Here is a 21,415-nt window from a genome sequence, read left to right as displayed (position 1 = left end):
ACCAGAAGGCTATGCAAACAGGATTTGAGCATAAGGGCACTCTCCCGCTCCTATGGTTTCTAGCAACTGGTATTTAGAATCATTGCTGGATCCAGCCATGGACACAAAGAAAAGCTATTGACGGTCTCTTCCTTCTCCATGAATTTGTCAATGGAGTGGGGATGTAACTGGGTGTTTGCAGACATTTTCAATAGGTTTCAGTTATATGCAATTCTACCAACACACACGGTGCCTCAGAGCATAACCCCCATGTAAATGGGGGGCTGCCTGTAATAATAATTTTATTACTTGCACCCTGCCATCTGAGTGGGTGTACAAAAATCTCATTATGTGTACAAAACGCAGCAGTTAGGTGGTAGTGTGCATTTCTTAGTAAAAAATAGCTTATTTAGAAAAAAAATAATATTAAATTAAAATTCATATAAAAAAATCATATTCACATTAGGGGTAATTGCTTGCAAAGATGTGGGTCATCAGGCAAAAACGGCATATGAGTAAAGTGTCTATTAGGAGAAATCTGCACTGAAATGCTGGTGAATTTTCATGAGGACTTTAAGCAAACAAAACACCTTCACTTACTGACGCAGAAATGAAATGAACTTAAGACAGGAAAAATGAGAAAGGGCCAGAATCGCCCTTTCCTAATGGGAGACACAGCGTCGTCTGAGTGCTTGACACAGCACAACAGGGGGGTTAGGGGGCTGGGCCAAATGTGACCGCTTCTTGGGTTTCTTGTTCATAAGCTTCGTCAGTAAGTGTCTACAATGCACAACCCACCCAGCCCCATGTTTCACATGTTACTTTATTATGGAGCAATTTGGTGTAGTGCAGAAACACACCAGAGCGTTGTAGCCAATGCTGGCCCTACTCAGAGTAGACCCACTAAAATGAATGCCCATAGCTAGCTTATTTATTGATCACAAGACTTGTCTCCTGCTTGATTGTAACGAAACCTCAAAGCGGTTTACAAACTTAGGTCCCTTGATTATAGTTGGTCGACTTGAATTAGCACTGGATTCAACCCAGAGTTTCCCAAGATAAGACAAACTGAACAATGCAGATTTTCCTTTTGTGCTGCTTTGAACAGTCTGTATTCCTAACATAGAATGTACTCCACAGACAGTATCATTTTGTCCTTTCTGTCGTATGGTTGTACTTATTTTCCCTTTCTCCTTATTGAAAAATAATAAAATATTTATTTTGATAAAGACTTGTGGGTTGGTACATGCAGAAACGCTTCTGGAGTTAAGAGCAGGGAGGTGAGGAGAAAAGAAGGGAATGTCATGATCCACCATACCTTTTTTCTTGAGAAAAGATCTTCTGGTTGCAAGTGGACTTTGGCGGACTCGAGGGTTCTGCAGAAACTTCACCGCTGTTGCAATCTGTGGCAGGAGGGAAGAGAAAAGGAGAAAACGCTTTTTAAAAGTTAGGGACTATCAGAACTCAGATTCTGAGCAAGGCAAGGCATCAAAAGCTAGTAGAATGCAAGCTGAACAGAGAAATTGCCTTTGAAGCGGGATGAAATATTACAGATAACTTGAAATCCCTATGGTTGTACTCTTGAGTCCTACTCAGAGCAGATTTATAGAAATAAATGGACATGACTAACTTAGGTCCATTGACTGCAGTGGGCCTACTTTGAGGACGACACACAAACAATTTGTTCCTTCCAGAAGCTGTTGGTTGGGCACAACTGTTGTACAATATTCCATTTTGTATAATTTGTATCTTTTAAAATACTCAATGAAGTCATGATATTGCTTTACTTGCATTCTAACACTGCCCTGTTTGCACATCACACAAAACCATGGCTTTAAAGCAAACCATGGTTTCATCACACAAAACCATGGCTTTAAAGCAAACCATGGTTGGGGCACACTGCTCCCAGGGGGTCACCACAGCCCATGTTACTGGCTTGGGAGCCTTCTTTTCCTGGAAGCACACTCCCCTCCTGACAGGAATGAGACCCAGTTATTCTGTATTCCAACAGCTTCTACCTCCCTTGGCTCAGACTCAGCCCTCCAGTTAACTCCTGTCTGTATACCTTCCCCAGACATTCAACCTGATCTTCCTATCTAAGCTGTGGGGCTCCTTCCTCTTGCTATGGTCTCCTCAGAGAGGATGCTCAACTCAAATCAGAACCAATTCTCCCTCAAACTATCCTATTCCCTATCTCCCATCTCAAATCAAGCCCTATCTCTCAAACTAAACCCTCTCTCACTCCAGCTCTTCCCCATCTCTATTCTTATCCGGTCCAGCTTGCTGTTCTCACAGCGGCAAACTAGATGCCCAATACAGAAAGTCCACAGGCAGGACCTTTAGCAATAGCTCAATGGAGTGATGGGGGAACCTTAAGCTGGGGGGGGGCGTGGCCTAGGCTTCACTGTTTGGCCCTTGGGATTGTTTTCAAATCACACCCCTTCCCAGGCCACACCCCTCACTGGGTGCTCCAAGCTCCCCCCACTTGAGTATTTTTGCTGGGCCATATGTGTTCCTGAACTGTGCCAACGCCTCTTGTTTGCCCGGACAGAGGTGGTTGTGTGGAGAAGTTATACCGTTGTACAGAACTAAAATTTACACTTGTCCCGCCCACTTTTTGCCTCTGGGCCTGCCAGCCACTTGCATCCGGCCCCCAGAAGCTTGCCCATAAGGGAATGTGGCTCTCAGAATGAAAACCCATCCCTTCCCTCCCCCTGGTTTAAAGTGGTACATGACCCAGGCATGTATGTTTAACTCAGTGGTTTTCAACCAGTGTGCCGTGGCACCCTGGGGTGCCTTGAATGGTGGTCAGGGGTGCCGCAGGCAACACTGGCCTCTGTCCCTCTTTCCTTCCCTCTCTCCTCTAATGCTCTTGTGTCTCTGCCTCCCAAAGGCTTGCACAGCTATTTGTTGCAGCAGCCCTGGCTATAAGCTCCGCAGGTGAATGGGGCCTCTGGGGCTAGCCAGGGGCTGCTGGTTGCCAGGAGCTGAGGTGGCCTCGGAATAAGAAAGCAAGTGGGCGAGGGAGCCCAGCCACCCAGTCCGCCAGCTGTTGGGAATGGACAGACAAGTGCCAGGCCCCTGTGGGGCAGTGTGAGGAGGCACCTCTGTTTGCGGGGGGGGGGGTTGCAGGTCAGAGACCAGGGGCAGCAGCAGCGGCTGTCCGGAGGACTCCCAAGGAGAGGGGAGAGGAGAGGAGGCTGAGGGAAGACTCCACAGGGGAGGGCGTTCAAAAAAGGGTGAGAGGCTGCCAGCTCTGCAGGCAAGGGGTGACATAGCTGGGCTCCTGAGCCTCGCAGGGGTGCCTCTGAATCTCAAGGGGGCCGTGGACTCAAAAAGGTTGAAAACCTCTGGTTTAACTGACTGCTTGGAAGGGCTCATTGGAAACAGGCACCAGTAATGGGAGGAAGTTCCACAGGGTCAATGCTGCCATGCTAAATGCCTGCTTCCAACATTGTACAGAAAGGACCTCCTGATGAGATGGTATCTGCAGGGAAGCCCCTCCTGTGGAGAGCACTGATCAGGTGGGTTTATAAGGGGAGAGAGTCGATCGAGCGCCTGCCTTTCACCTGGTTTTCAAATATACATCTCAGGTCAGAGAGCAGAGTTTCTGATGGGTTCTAATGGCCCTTTCAAAATAATCTTGGTGCATTCCATCAATGTTGGATGTGTGTGCGTGTGCGTTATATATATATATATATATACTTCCCCACCACCACCCCTTTTAAACTGCATCTCTTATTTCTTTAAATACATTAATCAGAGTAGTGTAGGCAAAACGGATCCATCGGACAATGCAATAAACATGAATTATCATCTATCCAACATGCATAATGGCTTAAAAAAACATAATAGCAGGTGTAGTTTAAATGATTAGTTATTACACCTGCGGTGGGTCTGATTCAATTGGGGAAAATCATCTTTAATAGGTTAAAAGGTTTAGATCACCCGGCTTCCCCCTTAAAGTGGCTGTAGAGAGGGTATGATGGAGTGCGCTGTCATTACTAATTCATTTAAGAAAAGCAAGGGGGGATACAGTAAAGAACAGCATAAATGAGCCAATCCAATTTAGACATCAGGTAAAGGCAGCGAAACACCTTTTTAAAAAGCATGATAAATGAATTTGGGAGGGAGATGAAATTCACATTTTTTTCCTCATTATTTTTTTAACGGGAAATTTGACCACCTCCCGGCATAGTTTGAAGGAAAGGGGAGGGGGGGTGGGAGGAGAAGGAAACCTCACTTTTTAAAGTTTAGCACTCCGTCGTTCCAAATCATAAAATAATACAGAGCCCACCCACCTTTTCCCCCCCAGCGCATAAAGTGCCACTTTGATCTTGTTTACGCCCCTCTTGATCTGCCTCACTGGAAATGCCGGCGATAGGGAAATTGCACATTTAAACGGCGCGGGTATCGCTGTGCCAGATGCAGGAAGGATAAACAGCACAAATTAATAACCTGGGGGTTGGCGGAGGTAGGGGGGAAATGTGCTGAACATGAAAGATGTCCGAGTAAGCAGACACAGAGACGTGCCAACTTATCAAAAGCTACTTTGCCTTTATATTAATCACCTGTTCCCTTTTTGGAACGCTTTCGACAAGAGTTCACTCTCCGCTGCCAGGGAATGAGCAACGGTGCCTGCCAAAATGTTTTTAAGGACCTAATGTCAGAACTTAAGAAGTGTCCTGCAGGATCAGGTCAAAGCCCCATCAAGCCCATCATCTGGTTCTTGTGGTGGTCAGCCCAGTCGGGAGAAGCCAGAAAAGCAGGACAAGAGCAGAACAGGTTAGTGTAATTTCTAGACAGGTTTGTGCAGGGTTATTAGGCACTGCGCAAAAATAAAAACAGGCCCTTGCTGTAGGGCATTAAGATCTTAGAGAGTTATGTCCAGTCGCAAACGACTCTGGGGTTGCAGCACTCATCTCGCTTTACTGGCCGAGGGAGCTGACGTTTGTCCGCAGACAGTTTTTCCGCGTCATGTGGCCAGCAGGACTAAGCCGCTTTTGGTGAAACCAGAACAGCTCACGGAAACGCCATTTACCTTCCCGACGGAGCGGTACCTATTTATCTACTTGCACTTTGACGTGCTTTTGAATTGCTAGGTTGGCAGGAGCTGGGACCGAGCAACGGGAGCTCACCCCATCGCAGGGTTTCGAACCACCGACCTTTTGATCCACAAGCCCAAGGCTCAGTGGTTTAGACCACAGCACCACCCGCGTCTTACAGACTGCATATAAGAGCCCAGCTGGATCAGACCTTCTGGGTGCAGAGCAGGTGCTCAGCTACCAAATTACAGTCACAGGTTAAGTGGCTGAAATGAGAATGTGCTGGCCTAGACGGATGTCTGGTTCGATCCACTCTGCTAGGGAAGAGCATTGGTTTTGCACAGAAAAGTTCCCTGCTTCAAACCCCAGCATCTCCAGGCAGGGCTGGGAATGCCCCCTGCCTGAAATTCCAGAGTGCTGCTGCCAGGTAAGTCTGAGATCAGTGGACCAACACTCTTTGAGTTGGTAAAAGGCTGGTCCTTGGTTGGAGCTCATGATCTGTGAGAAGAGAGCTTCACCATGAGTCCTGGTTCAAACAACACACTAAGTCACACCTTGGTTTTACGCAGCACAGTGGTGAAAATGTAAGGTCAGCCTAATGGATCAGGGCAACCACAGCACCCATTCAGCCTAGCATCCTCTTCTCATTGTGGCCTACCAGATCACTGTGTGAAGCCTGCAGGCTGGGCATGCACAACAGCACTGCAAATCCCAATTCACACACAAAAATTCTTCCAAGGCTGTACAGAGAGTTCTGACAAACTGTTAGTTTTTCCAAGCAAAAAACTTTGCAGAAGTGTAACCTCTGTTCCAAGAAAATAACCAAACCACCTCTGCTAGATGAAATCAACAGGAACAGTACTCTTCCCAGTGAGTCTTTGGCTACACACACACACACACACACACACACGGGTTTTTCGCATTAGTATTTTTTAAAGTGGTAGATACACTGCGACGGAGGAAGACGCAGCGGACAAAAATCTACTTCTCAATAAAGCCATTCTATCAAAAAATGAAATCGCTCCATTAACGAGAGCTAAATTATTTAAAGGGCCTCCTCCATCATCTGTCTCATCTATTTGCTAAAGGTCTATTGATTGAAAATGACATTACAAAATTATAGCTAAGAAAGAAAGATTCTCTCCCTCCCTTCCTTCCCTCTCTCTCTCACACACATCTTTGCGAAAGATATCTGCAAAGTTGCTTCCTACAGCTTCAGCTAGTGTTATGTAATATCTCTAATTCCTCGGCACAATCATCAAGTTTCTAGGCACCTGGAAAACTGGGGACTTTGGGCTGTGTGTGTGCAGTGACAGCTGAGGTAGGGTCAAAGGTGGTTAGTCGCTCTCAGCAGAGCCAATGGAGTGGCCCTGCTTCTCTTCCCTCCCTCTGTTCTGCAGCCTGATGGAAACCTGTGCTCTTGTCCAGCAGAGATCTGAAGGAATGCCTCCCCAGTCTAATAATAATAATAATAATAATAATAATAATAATAATAATAATATACCCATCTGGCTGGGTTTCCCCGGCCAATTTGGGCGGCGTCCACAAAATACTAAAATACAATAACCTATTAAACATTCAAAGCTTCCCTAAACAGGGCTGCCTTCAGATGTCTTCTAAAAGTTTGGTAGTTATTTTTCTCTTTGACATCTGGTGGGAGGGCGTTCCACAGGGCGGGTGCCACTACCAAGAAGGCCCTCTGCCTGGTTCCCTGTAACTTGGCTTCTTGCAGCGAGGGAACCACCAGAAGGCCCTCGGAGCTGGACCTCAGTGTCCAAAGCAAGTCCTTCCACCACTCCATTCCACTGGCACTTAAGATTATCCCATAAGGGACATGTGGGCAACACTGGTACTGGACATACTCAGTTCTTTATGGTATTTGTGCAAAAACCTAGATTCTCAGAACTGTAGAGTTGGAAAGGACCCCGAGGATCATCTAGTCCAACCCGCTGCAATGCAGGAATCTCAACGCACAGTTTTCCCCATCCAATTTGAAACCATACCAGACCCTGCTTAGCTTTGCAAATGTGCTAGCAGTTTTGCTGCCATAGCACTAGGCGTATTGTATTAAAGATATAGCGATGTTTAACTGAAGATGAAACTTGTCGTCACCAAGTCTGGCCACTGTGATTCATCCACTGTAACCTCAAGGCCAGACTGCTGTAATGTGCTCTCCGTGGGGCACAAAAATACTGAGCTAGATGGCTGGCAAGCAGCTTCTCGTTTCCTATGAAACCTGTTTCTTTTGCAATTTGCAACCCCCTCCCAATGCTCACTAGGGCGGGCTGTCACCAGCCTCTCAGCCTCAACCTACCTCACAGGGTTGTTGTGGAGGTAAAAAGGGTTCAATCCCCAATGGCATCGCCAGGCAGGGCTGGAGGGGATGCCTGCCTAAAACCTGCCAGTCAGTGTAGACAGTATTGAGCTAGGTGGACCACAATCTGATTTGGTAAAAGGCAGCTTCCTCTGTTTTAAGGAAAGCAGTAGGGCATCTGCTTTGCCTGAAGGAGGTCTGTAACCAAGAAGAGCCACTGCCAGCCAGGGTTAGACAATACTGATCTACGTGGACCAATGGTCCTCCAATCCTTGCAAGAAAGCTCTTGGTTGTTTGAATGTATCCGTATGCATTTCGAGAAAATGCACATTTTAAAAACGTATTTAGATGCATTGTTTTTCCTCGTTTGGATTTCTCCTTCTTAAACGCAGAAGAAATGAGGAGGAATGGTGGGCGACCATCTGCGAAAGCGGAGCTGGTTGGAAACAGACAGACTCACCCATTTCTGTGTAAAACAGGCATCTGACCCAAAATCAAACTCTTTGCTTCTTAAGCCTGGCATTAGGAGGAAGGAAGAGGACGGTCCCCCAACCCACCCACCCCTTTAGAGCAGGGGAGAAAGAAAGTGCTGTGTTTTAAGTAAAAGGCAGTGGGGGGTGGAAGGGAGAAGGAACATCCGTACTCTTGTCAGGACCAGCTTGACAAATACGGTCATCAGTGGCACACGGAAGTAGTTGCAAAGCAGCTGTTAATCAGGGAAACACATCGCAGAACGCTGATGCCAGCACTCGTGAAAAAATGCAAGAGGCTAATTATGAAGCTATATATCTCGCTAAGGAGGCACCATTCCTGGAGATTCCTGATCAAGCTTTCAAAGAGTGAGGATCTTGGGCTGGGTGTGCATTTTACGCACACACAAAAAGCCTTCCTGATAACCCCGCAAGCTCGCCTCATAGGAATCTGCCTTCTTCCTTAAGTCAAGATTGCTGGTACATTCACCTCTACACTGACTGCCAGCAGTTGAACTGAGGAGCAAAGCAGATGCTCTACCACTGAGCAGCACCCTTCCCATAAAACTTGGGAACGTGGTAAGCTGCCTTATACTGAGCCGGACCATGGCCCACCTAGCTCAGTACTGTCTACACTAACTGGCAGCAGCTCTTAATGGTTTTACGCAGGAGTCTGTCCCAGCCATATCTGCAGATGCTGAAGCTGGGATCTTCAGCATGCAAAGCAGATCAATGGCTCTGTCCTTCTTCCCAAGAAAGGCACCTCTTGGGACTCAAACCTACGCTGCTAGAGCAGTTCCTCAATCCCTCAGCCACACAATTCCCCATTTCAGTGCCCCTGGTGGTAACTATTTTTTATTTGTTATTTGAAACCAAGGAGATTAGTGTAGAGCAATCTCTTCCTAACCGAAGCGAACTTTCCATAAAGCACGGTTGCTACTCTCGTTCTATGCGAATGCTGCGTTGCTCTTGCTGCTTGGTATTAGCCCAGGCTTGCTTAAATCCCTGCCCGAGTTGCCAACTAAGATGTCAGCGTGCCAGATAGCGCCAGGTGTTCTACTTTTGAAACAAAAACCTAAGGATTGCCCAGCTGGCTCTGTCCCACTCTGCAACCTCTCTAGACGAAGCATGATGGCTGAATCACTCGGATCTGCGCAACTAGCAATTCTGCAATTGCCACACAACTGCCTGTTGCACGGTTGCAACAAGTCATTACTTTAGTGTGGCAGAACCCACACCTTGGAACTCTTTGCCTATTGAAACCACACTGACACCATCACTGTACACTTCTTCTTCTTTACACCTGCTGAAGGAAAAAAATCTGTTTGGGCAGGCCTATACAGAAACATGATTTGGTTACATCTGGGTTTTTTTAAAAAAAAAAATCCATCAGAGGTTTTATTGCATTTAGATGCTTTGAACAGTTTTTAGGTGTTTTAAATAATAATAATTATTATTTGGGGGGGGGTGTTTTGTTTTAACCACAGGAGTATTTGAAGCCCTGGGCTCCTTTGGGATGAAAAGCAGGGTATAAATTTAATAAAGAAATAAGCAGATAGGCTAAAGTGTGTTCCTGGGCTGTGCCAGTTCTGCCAGGGGCAGGAGGGGAGAGGAAACATATGTGATTAAAGGCTCTCCCACAATCAAAGAAAAAACCCTATGCATGAAAGTCAAGAAGGGAGCCAGGGTAGAGTCCTTCTCCTCAACATAATGCCTTTCTACATGCAAAGGCCTTTCCCCCCATACGCTGTCATATTCAATCATGTGATGTCCGACCTGAAATCTAAGTCGTACAGTCCAGGAAGAAAGACCACTACCTCATCACAAGGCCTTATATTAAGCCTTAAATCAGAGGAGGCTGATGTACTGCCTCTCCAGAAGTTGTTAAGACTACAACTCCCATCATCCCTGACAGTTGGGAGGGTATCAGGATGGCTACTCACAATATAAATCAAAGGTTGCTCTAAGTTCCCATCTTCACCATACATTTAAAGCACTTTCATACCGCTTTAAACAGCCATAGCTGCAGTCTGCTAAGGGTACTGACAGCTGCTGTTTTTGTTGCTCAGGTTTATTAAATTTCTACACCGTCCTTCATCTGATGATCACAAGGCGGCTTACAATATAAAACCACAAAAATACATGCCATAATAACAAGCAAAAATAATAACCCCCCCACTTTTGAGATTGAAATAATACTCATAGAATTATAGAGTTGGAAAGGACTGTGCAAGAATATTTCACCCAGCCTTGGGCTCAAACTCACAACCCTGAGATTCAGGGTCTCATGCTGTACCGACTGAGCTCTATATCACAGGTGGAATTTGAGAAGAAATCTGCTTGTTTTTACCATATTAAATGTTTAATTAAAGGTAAAGGTAAAGGTAAAGCATGACTAAGCCGCTTCTGGCGGACCAGAGCAGCGCACGGAAACGCCGTTTACCTTCCCGCCAGAGTGGTACCTATTTATCTACTTGCACTTTGATGTGCTTTCGAACTGCTAGGTTGGCAGGAGCAGGGGCTGCGCAACGGGAGCTCACCCCGTCGTGGGGATTCGAACCGCCGACCTTCTGATCGGCAAGTCCTAGGCTCTGTGGTTTAACCCACAGCCCCACCATATTCCCTTCATGGAGCTACAATTCCCAGAGTTCCCTAGGAAGAGTGACTTATTGCTAAACCCCTCTGGGAATTTTAGCTCTGGGAATAGCCTTGAAGCTCACTGGGTGACCTTGGGCTGCTCACTCTCTCACTCTCAGGCTAACCTACCTCACAAGGTTGTTGTGAGGATAAAAGGGGAGGGGTAGAAGGGGACTGTGCATTCCCTGACCTTCTTGGAAGAATGAGATTTTTTTAAAAAAATAGCCAAATTAAATCAATGGGGCCAATTTTAAACGGGGGGGGGCTAAACATTAAGAGTGCATATATATTTTTAAAAACTGTTCTCTTGTAGCTGTGACAAGGAAGAAGACAGAAAACATTAAGAGATGTACTGTGCTTCTAACACTGTGGTATATTTCGTTTACCAACCTTGGGGGGGGGCGGGAGTTAGCTTGCACTTCCTTCCATATTTCAAAAATACAGAGGGTCCAGGCAATATGTACATTTATTTAAACTTAATGGATTAATCACTCAATTAATCAGTCGGAAGGCAGATGACTAATCAAGTAAATAATCTCCATTTGGTTTGTTAAATAGCCCCACTAATAGCCACGGCCCTTCATATTATCATCTTCTAACGCTTTAAAAAGCTATTTATGCATCCTGCGGCATCCTGCAGCCATGAGTATCATTGATTAATTAGGTGTTGCCTGAAATGGTAGCCATTTCTCCAGATCTTCTCCTCAAGCCCCCTGCCCTATCAGTTTTAGCAAATGACTCTGGTGGATAGCACTCTGAACAGACAGCAAGTTGTTTTTCTCCCTGCGAATCCATCTATCCCAGCTTCCTGGTTCCAACAGAGGACAGCCCAAGTGGGCAAGAAGGCATATATACCTTGCCCTCCTGTTTGCCCTCAACCTGTGATATCTGAACACAGAGGCCCCAATCCTAACATGTTCCTGTATTAACTTACAAGATCCTAAACAACTCCAAGTCCAGGATACTTTGATGGCCGGTTGGTTGGTTACTTGCCCGATTACAGAGCTCTTTGTGGGGAGTCACTGCTAATAGTTCCCCCATGGCTTGGATGCAGGGCTCATATCCACCAGGAACCTTGTGTTCAGTATTGGGGACCCAATTTAATGGCACTCACTTTCAGCTGAGGTCAGACAGGCCCCATCTCCCTGTCAAACTTCCTTTTTTTTTTAAAGATATTTATTAAAGTTTCCAATTTTTATACAAACAAAAAACAAAGAAATTTTTAAAAAAAACATATAGTTCATAAACCATACTTTTCAATAACAAATTTCTCTGACCTCCTCATACCTCCCCTTCTTGTATTCCATTTCAGATTATTTGTTCAGCAAATCCTTAACTTAAAGCATTACAGCTTATCATATCACCTTATTTTCTATCCAAACCCTTTTTTTCCATCCATGTTCCTTTATATCATTACAGCTAGAAACCACTCAATTTCAATCCAACATCATTCAGCATTCCTTAATTTTACAACTCCCTGTCAAACTTCCTGTGCCTCCTGAAGACTTATTTGTTCCAGAAGGCTTTTTAATGGATCCCTAATTTTATAGATGGACGCGGGTGGCGCTGTGGGTAAAACCTCAGCGCCTAGGACTTGCCGATTGCATGGTCGGCGGTTCGAATCCCCGCAGCGGGGTGCGCTCCCGTTGCTCGGTCCCAGCACCTGCCAACCTAGCAGTTCGAAAGCACCTCCGGGTGCAAGTAGATAAATAGGGACCGCTTTATAGCGGGAAGGTAAACGGCGTTCCGTGTGCTGCGCTGGCTCGCCAGATGCAGCTTGTCACGCTGGCCACGTGACCCGGAAGTGTCTGCGGACAGCGCTGGCTCCCGGCCTATAGAGTGAGATGAGCGCACAACCCTAGAGTCTGGCAAGACTGGCCCGTACGGGCAGGCATACCTTTACCTTTACTTTTAATTTTATAGATCTAAAACTCTCTTTTTTTGTACGCTGTTTAGAGGCGGCAGTAATTAAGTGGTTATATAAATTGTCAAAATTAATAATAATAATAATAATAATAATAATAATAAATAATTACATTTTTTATCCCATAGCTCAAGATGGTGTGCATGGCTCTCCCCGTCTTTATTTTATCCTCACAACAACCCTGTGAAGTAGGAAGTTGAAGTCCAATGACATCTGGATGGCCACTGTTTTTCCCATCCCCCTCCTTTTATATTTATTTATATTTATATTTTACCTGCCCTCCTCAGAGCTCAAGATGGTGTACATAATTCACCGCCTCCCCATTTTATCCTCACAACAACCCTGTGAGGTAGGCTAGGCTGAAAGATCACTCAGTCAGCTTCATGGCTGAGTGGGGATTCGAATCATACTACACTGGCTTTCTGCTCCACATAAACCAAACATAATTATCAGCAGAAATGGTCCTTAGTAAACCTGTTATTGGCCTTTCAATGTGGGTGGAGTGTTTCGGAACACAGCAGTTTGCACGCTTACACAGAAGTAAGCTCACTGATTTCAATGGGAACTGTGCATTAGGACTGCAGCCTTGGTTTGTCTATTATTGTACAAAGAGTGTCTCAAATATGGAGAGGGTTGTTTTGCCCCAGGCTAAGCAGAAGGAAGCCTTTCAGATGATCCCAGCTTCAAAGTAAATGAGTTTGCAGGACTTAGCAATCACATCAGTTTTCCTGGAAAAGTTTTAAAACATTTTAAAGAATTCAATATGCTAAATGGAAAGCTAGGTTGAACCCAAAAAGGTCCTCATGTTTATGGGAAAACTTATCAGAATTAGAGAAGGCAAAACTTTTTTATATAGAAAAGTGATCTTTTAACACATTTTGGATTAAAACGATTGAGGGTATCATCCCAATCCAGTTATTGGGAACTTTGTGAAACTGAATAGCAGGGGCTTAGTGGAATATGGTGTTATAAAGTCATGTATTCATATTAATGCATTGTATAATTACAAGGTCGTATCCAATGCTAGTCCTACCCAGGACAGACCCATAGAAATTAATGAACTTGTCACTCATGCCCACTATTTGCAATAGGTCTATGCAGAGTAGGGCACTGGATACAGCCCTAAGGGTTGTAACTGACTAACTTTTACTGAGAACGGACCCACTGAGATTGGTGGCTATGGCTAACTTAGACCTATTAATTTCAGTGGGTCTACTCTGAGCAAACATTAGCGGAATACAGCTTTATGCAGTTAATTAGTATTTTCAGAAAGATTTCTAATATTTTAGAACATTTGCAATGAGGATATAAGAACAATGCGTGGATTTACTGTTGCAGCATATGGATTATTTTTGCATATAGATTTGTGAATTTTGTGTGTGTGTGTGTGTGTGTGTGAGCATGTGCACACGCACACACACACTAGTACTCATTTCACAATAAAAGTGTTGTGGGTGCCAGCCTAGAAAAGCTGCCATTATCATCATCATCATCATCATCATCATCATCATCATTATTATACTGTCCTTTTATCAAAAGACCTCAGCGCGGTTCACAAGATAAAAATACAAAAAAGAAGCACAAATAAATATTCAAAACAAAAGCAACGAAACAATACCCCACCAAAAAAACCCACATTTACAAGGCTGTAGAATATTAATCAGCCAAAGAGACCTGATTGAAGAGGAACACTGTTTTTAGATAAATATTTGACACACAAAACTAAGTTGTACTCAAGAGCAGACCAGCTAAAATCAATGAATCTAAGACAGTCATGTCCATTCCTTTCAATGGACTAGCACTACATATAATGCAACGCAGACAGAAAAAGGAATCCTGTTTTATCTTAAAGACTATCATATATACATTCTTTGGTGGGCTAGATCCTGTACCCTGGACCAACCTTTAAATGTGACAGGTTACGGAAATGTACTAGATGAGAGGGGAGGAATAAAGAAAGACTCTAGTCTTCCCAGGGATAGGCAAAACAGCCGGATCCCCAGTTCATAATCTCCATCCCGGGGAGGAATAACCTTGGGAAGGAATGAGATTGCGGGGAGCATCGCTCAAGCGAAGAGCTGGTGCTCCCCCTAGCCACCGCCGTGGGGAAGTGTGCCCTCTTGTCACCTGCCGGTGGAAAGAGAGAGCGAGAGAGAGAGAGGTGGAAAAAACGCAGCCCAAATTAAGTGTTTTCACTCGGTGGAAATGAAATGTTTTGCAAGATGAAACAGAAATAAAATTGTGGTTTTAGGTAATTACTAGTTGGCATTTACATATCACAGGCTGGTTCAACACCTATTCATTTTCCTCTTTTATTTTCAATTTTTTAAAATTGCTCATTAAAACCTAGCATATGACAGGGACAAGGGAGAGAAGGGAGAGGGTGTATTGGGGGGGGGCGATTATTCTCCTTTTCGTATGTGGTTTTTATTATTTTATTATTATAAAGTACTACAAAAATCCCCAGATCTTCTTTAAATACAGTTTATCTCTAATGATCACAGGCAGGCACCACTTAAAGGCTGCGATCCTGCAACAGACATTTTACCTGGGAGCAAACCCCCTTTAAAATTCAGTGGGACTGACTTCTGAGTTAGACAGAGGTAGGATTGAGCTGTTGAAGGTTCCCTGGGATTGTGACACGAGGTGAGGGGGTGGGGTGCTGTGGCGGCAATGCCCTCCCCTCTCACAGCTACACTCAATTAAGATTAAGAAGAGCGGTGAAAGGTAAACTGTCACTCTCACCCTGCAAAATCTGGGTTTTATTCTGGGACCAAGCCAGCTTCTGCAGCCTACTGCCTAGCAGTGAGTGAATAAATAATAATAATAATAATAATAATAATAATAATAATAATAATAATACTATTTTCCCACCCGCTTCTCCAAAGCAGTAAAAGATATAAGCTACAATGCTGACCCATTAGGTGAGGGGAAAATAAAATCCAAGCAGCAGCAACAGTATAAAACCTCTTCTCAAAAATAAGCAAGAGCACACTTCTGAGTTCAGCAGGGCTCTTCATCAGGCTGAATGTTAAGAAGGAACTCCATGATTCAGAATCACCATAAACCTTCAGCCTTTAAATAAAGAAAAAAGAAAAAAAAGCACATCTAGCTGTCAGTCAGCTGACATTACCCAGTGGCCGAGTGCCATCAGCTAATGCTTGGGGTTCAATTCTGCTCAGTTTGACTACACACGCCAGTTTCCTCCCTGCAGAAAGCAGGATTTAACACGCATATGCAAGGTCCATTAGTTGATGAGTGGAGGGTTGAATCCTGTTCTGCAGTTGCCCCCGCCTCCCCATCCCTGTGAGTCAAATTTGACAGGTGGGTGGTCCTGTCAGTCACCTGATCATAGAATCATAGAATCATAGAGTTGGAAGAGACCACAAGGGCCATCGAGTCCAATCCCCTGCCAAGCAGGAAACACCACCAGAGCACTCCTGACATATGGTTGTCAAGCCTCTGCTTAAAGACCTCCAAAGAAGGAGACTCCACCACACTCCTTGGCAGCAAATTCCACTGTCGAACAGCTCTTACTGTCAGGAAGTTCTTCCTAATGTTTAGGTGGAATCTTCTTTCTTGTAGTTTGGATCCATTGCTCCGTGTCCGCTTCTCTGGAGCAGCAGAAAACAACCTTTCTCCCTCCTCTATGTGACATCCTTTTATATATTTGAACATGGCTATCATATCCAGTATGACAGCAAATGATTGAGAGGGAGGTGGTCCTGCCCCCTGTCGAAGCTGGCCCGCAGGGTGGGAGGAAGAAAAGATCTGAGGCCCACAGCTCAAAGAGATTCCACACCCCTGAGACAGGGGGAATTTTCCGCTACTAGTATGTGCTGAAATCATTATTATTTTGAATGCTCCCTCCAAAACGCTCCTTGCATTATGTAATCAGGTATATCAGAAAGTTGCAGTTACAGATAGGTAGCCGTGTTGGTCTGCCATAGTCAAAACAAAAAATTTTTTTCCTTCCAGTAGCACCTTAAAGACCAACTAAGTTAGTTCTTGGTATGAGCTTTCGTGTGCATGCACACTTCTTCAGATACAGAAAGTTGGTTTTCCATGAAGGGTTTTCTGATCTGCTGCTAGCTTTCCTATAGGTCAGATGTTTCTAAACAGATTTGTTTGTTTAAAAAACTCTACACCTCGCTTTTCCCATGTGTCCTAATGAAAGGATAAAACATATGATAAAAAACATTTGAAACATGGATTAACTGAGCATTAAATAAGAAAAAAGAGAAGCAGAAGCAATCCTCCACTTGCAGCGGGAAGTGGTACAGTCCTGTCTGCAACCTTCAGGACTCTACCAGCTCAGTTCACTGCATGCACAACAGATCAGCCCTAACTCTGTAGGGTTCCGCGATTGGAGCGCCATTCCCTCACTCCAATACAGCAACACACAGCAACAGACCAGTCTCTCATAGGAGGCTGTCCGCTGCCCTCTGTGCGAGTCGCAGCTCTTGTCTGCTTCCCCCAGAGCAGTTCTGGTAAAAGTGAACTGGTTTGGCTCCCATTAGAAGTAATTTACCTACTCCATAGCCCCTTCCTTGTACAACACTACACATGTTTACTCAGAAGGAAGTCCCACTGAGCAAAATGGGGCGTCTTTAGGCTGCAGTCCTCTATGCATTTAACTAGAAGCCCCCACTGAAAGCAATAGGGGTCCCTTCTGAGTAAACCTGTTGGAAGCTGTTGGACGCTTATCACAGCTCCCTCCCTCCCCATACTTCACAAGTCTTTATTTAAAACAAATGCAGAGTGTTTCATTGCTCCAGTTTGCATGTTTTATACTTGTTTGTTTTCTTCTTTAAACTGTTATCTTGCTGCGCTTCAGGGCATAAAACATCCCCGAGAGAAGATGACATGATATAGACTAATATATTTTAAGGTCTATTGTGTAAATATGTATTTAGGGAATTCTAAAGCAGGGCATTATTGACCCAAGTCTCTCTTAAAACACTTTGATATATATTTAAATACGTGGAGGGCGGTGGGTGGCGGGGAGAGAGTCCCTCCTTGAACAACAGCAAGAAAAAAACTTTGCAGAGTAGCCACATTTCAAAAGTGAAATATCTTCCACCCATCTTCAGATTTTATAGGCCCAGGGTGGAACATAAGAGATTGATTATCAAAATCTTTCCTTAAAGAACAAAAAGGTTCTTTTGGGGGAAGCCAGGGAATGAAGTTGCTGGGGAAGGTGGGGTTACTTAAGCTGCCCTGAACCCATTAAAAGCAGCAAAGATGGACTCTCCCCACCTCCTCAAAAAATGCTATGCAGTCTATACCTGCAAACAGGACCCAAACAGAAGAGCACTCTCTCACGGTTTCTGGCAAGTAGCACACTGAAGCATTGCTGCCTCTAACCAGGGAGGCAAAGCATAACTTTCGCAGCTAGTAGCTACTGATGATTGCCTTCTCCTCCACAAATTTGTCCAATCCTCTTTCAAAGCCGCCCAAGTTGGTGGCCACTGCTGCCTCTTGCAGGAGTGAGTTCCACAGTTTAACTAGAAGAACGCAAGAGTCCAGCTATGCCTGGAGAGCACCCGGCCCTCGCTCACTCTAACATGGCACGTTAAGGGCAACCGAGCCCAGCCTGTGCCCACGCAAGCAGCCTTCTCTCTGCCTGCCCAGGCCGGCTCCAAAACGAGGCAAGGTAGGATGAGTAACGGGCTTGTAGGGCTGTCGGCCGCGCTGTAAATATTCCATGAATGAATGGACTCCTTCAGCCTCCCGCGAGGGCCATCCGGCATCTTTTATGGCCATTACGTTCAACTATTTTTTTAAAAACCAAAGACCTGTCATGATAACCTGACCAGGGAGGGAGAGAAAGGGCTCCATCAAATCGCAGCAAACCAGACTCTCAGGGAGGCGGGGAGCGCAAGCTTACTCTCCAGCACCCATGCAAAGATCACACGCGCAGACACTGTCCACAGTCAAATTCAGGTGTTCTGAAGCAGCACAGGCGCAGGCTCAAAGCCCTGTTGACCCTTGCTCCCCATGCAGAGATCTCGGTCTGAAAGCGTTCGTTCCCAAAATGATGCCTCACGGAATACGAGGGAGGGACATTAGCGTGCTGCATGTAAAGGTTGCTGCACACCCAAGATCCTTGCAAATTCAGGAGAGTGTTGGGTGATTCATTTGGGGTCGGGTGGAGGGCAGGCTAGCCCCCGCAGTCTACGCATACACAAGAGAATGAGGATTTGGGAATGCGAACAAGGTTAGAGAATTTGGGTGGATGGAGCAGAGCACTGAAAAAAGTGTGCTAATAACAAACCACTCTTTGCAAGAAGAAACATAGGTAGCTGTCTTATACCATTAGTCCGTCTAGGCCAGTGCTGTCTACACAGACTGGCAGCAGCACTCCTGAGATTCAGACAAGAGCTACTTAAGGATGCCAGGGACTGAACCTGGGACTATCCATGTGCAGAGTAAAGGCTCTACCACTGAGATACTTTTCACCTAGAAAGCTAGCACATCAGGGATAAAGGTCACACGGTCCATTACCTCATTCTCTGTGGGCAGACGTGGCCTATTTCTGCTTGCCTTCTGCACAGTCAAGGGTCACCCTCTCCGGGCCTAAGCAGAGATGCTGCAGTGTTATCCGTGCTTGGGGGAGACTGCCTGTTGCACTTCTGCACGAGTCCCTGCTCTGCTATTGACTTCTTTCAATCAGTTGCTTCTGGGGCCAGATAATTCTGCATCTCTGTATCAGGCAAGGCTGGGTCATCCACAGCAAGGTGATCTGTCCTAGGAGAAATCTACCTGCAGCACCACTACATGACACCAGGCTCTGAATTTGTTTCCTTCCAGACAGAAGGCGCTTTCAGATCAGCAGGTGACCCACATAGAAAAACAGGTTGAAGGTTGCTTTGTGGACTGGTGGGTCTTACTCTTACACACCAAATATAAAGCTCCAAATATAAAGCGTTCCTTGCCTCTAGCATCACAAATTTGGGAAACCGGTTTCAACAAAAGGGATTGAGGCCCTTGCAAAACAAGAGAGAGAGAGAAAGCAGGTCTTGCATGCAAAGCACTATTTTGTGTGTGTGTGTTTGTGTGTGTTTTTCATTTTCCCCAAACCTTGAAGCAGTCAGCACATGTCAAGCATTATTACAATTACACTTTTTACCTACTAAAAAATTAATAACCAATTATCTTCTTCAGGGAGGGAGGGAGGCCGGCAGGTCCTTTACCTACGCAAGAAGCACTGCGAGGCACCAGCAGATTAAAGACACGCGTCATATATTTACAGAGGACTGCTACCTGGGTACAATGATTCAGCTCATACAGAAGTGTTTGGATATAAAACAAACAAACAAACAAACCCAAAACCAAAAGAACAATGCAGATTATTCTGTTAGCGAAGACAAGAACAGTCCTTCTGTTTGGGTCTGGCAGGCAACTTCCTTCCAAATTTATCAAAACAAGATCCTAGTCATTAGGCTTTTATTAAAGTTTTCCATCCAGGTACACAAGCTGTATCCAATGCTAGTCCTACTCAGAGGACACCCACTGAAATGAATGAGCATGTCTAACTTCAGTTCATTCGTTTCAGTGGGTCTACTCAGAGTTGGGAGCAGGTCCAAGGTCTGCTTGAAGCCGAATATCAGAATTTGGAAGGAGAAATTGTGTGGGCAGAAAGGCCAGCAAAAGTATTTGTGTAGGAGCAGCAAGGTGTGGGTGGAGCTCACTGTAGCCCCACCCACATCTCATCACAAGCCCCACCCATAACACAAGCAGGTGATGTGCCACACCCATATTTCATAAAACGCCCCACCCAGAAAGGAAGGCACTGCCCACAGACCATAATAAAGCCCGCCCACAGTACAAAAAGGACCACCTTACCCCATATTTGCCCACGCAGCCGCTCTAGAGTTTGGAACTGGCACAGTTACAGGTGCCACGTAATACTTGTTCGGCACTCGTAAGAAAGCAATGTTTTAGTGTGGCAGAACCCTAGACTTTGGAACTCCCTGCCTATTGACACCAAGTGTACTCTTTTCAGTGCCTGCTAAAAACATTTTTGTTTAGGCAACCCTATCCAGACGTGTATAATGCTGACATGTGTTTTGAACTGGTTTTTAGCTTATCCTTGATTTTCATTATTTTTTTAAGTTTTCAAGTTGCTGCTTTTAACTTTTTCCCCCGTTGATAATTCCATTGGTTTATTCTTTCCTGTAAACCGCTTCGGAGGTGTGTCGTCCCCCCCACCCCTTATTCCCAAAGTCAACCCTTCGCCCCAAACGGGGCACCATCCTTTCATTTGGACACTAGTTCCGTACTGGGGCCAGGAGCACCATCGTTAAAAGGTTTTCTGATTTTCCTTCTCTCCCTTCTTTTCCTTTTCGTATTTCTTCTAAAATGGCCCCCACGCCGCAGTATTCTCATCTATCCCACCCCATCAATGGTAACCCAATTTGAATGCCTCCAAGCCCTGTCTGGAGGGCTTGCTGGAGAAATCAACGCTTTTTATCTTAAGGATTATGGATCGCTGCTTGGCTGAGTACCCATTTTTGCAAATATATATATATTATTATTATAATTGCAATGGAGGATCTGATGCCTTTCACTCTTCCGACCTCCCAAAATGAAATCTCACATTTGGTGGTGGGGCTGGTTTCCTCCTGGCCTTACTTTCCTGCAGGAAAACCTCTCCCCCCCCTCCCAACCCACTGCCTGGTTCTCTCTCTCTCTCTCTCTCTGCCTGGCCTTGTCCAACTCTTTTTAAGCCATGCAAAGATTTATTAACATTTACAGTAAAAACAAATAAAATAAAAAAAATGCTGAAGTAAGAAACGCGGTGAGGTAAGGGCTGCAAGCTGCTAGCACCATTTATCTGCGGAAATCCAATTAGCACTCGAGTGCCAAAGATACCTGGAAAAGCGCTCCCAATCGAATCAAAAAATGATACAAAAACATTAACCTGATGGGCTTAAAAAGTCCACATTTAAAACATTTAAAGTAATAAAGGCCCTTTTATTGAGTCTTTTCTATATTTCATTACGGTCCAAATTGACCAAATGCACTTTTCCAAGGCTGAGGT

The 21,415-nt window shown here is 45.1% G+C and overlaps 1 protein-coding gene across 1 annotated transcript in view; it reads right to left on the bottom strand.

Annotated features, from left to right (window-relative positions):
* The window catches only part of PEX14 (peroxisomal biogenesis factor 14), a 115,560-nt gene that overhangs the window by 56,154 nt on the left and 37,991 nt on the right, over window positions 1-21,415 (bottom strand). Inside the window, exon 3 of the mRNA XM_053400919.1 lies at window positions 1,298-1,382. Coding sequence (XP_053256894.1) covers window positions 1,298-1,382 — 85 coding nt within the window. The remainder of the gene's footprint in view (window positions 1-1,297; window positions 1,383-21,415) is intronic.

The sequence above is a fragment of the Podarcis raffonei genome, chromosome 8 (assembly GCF_027172205.1).
Source record: "Podarcis raffonei isolate rPodRaf1 chromosome 8, rPodRaf1.pri, whole genome shotgun sequence".
NCBI lineage: Eukaryota > Metazoa > Chordata > Lepidosauria > Squamata > Lacertidae > Podarcis > Podarcis raffonei.
This window is presented reverse-complemented; position numbering and strand designations above follow the sequence as displayed.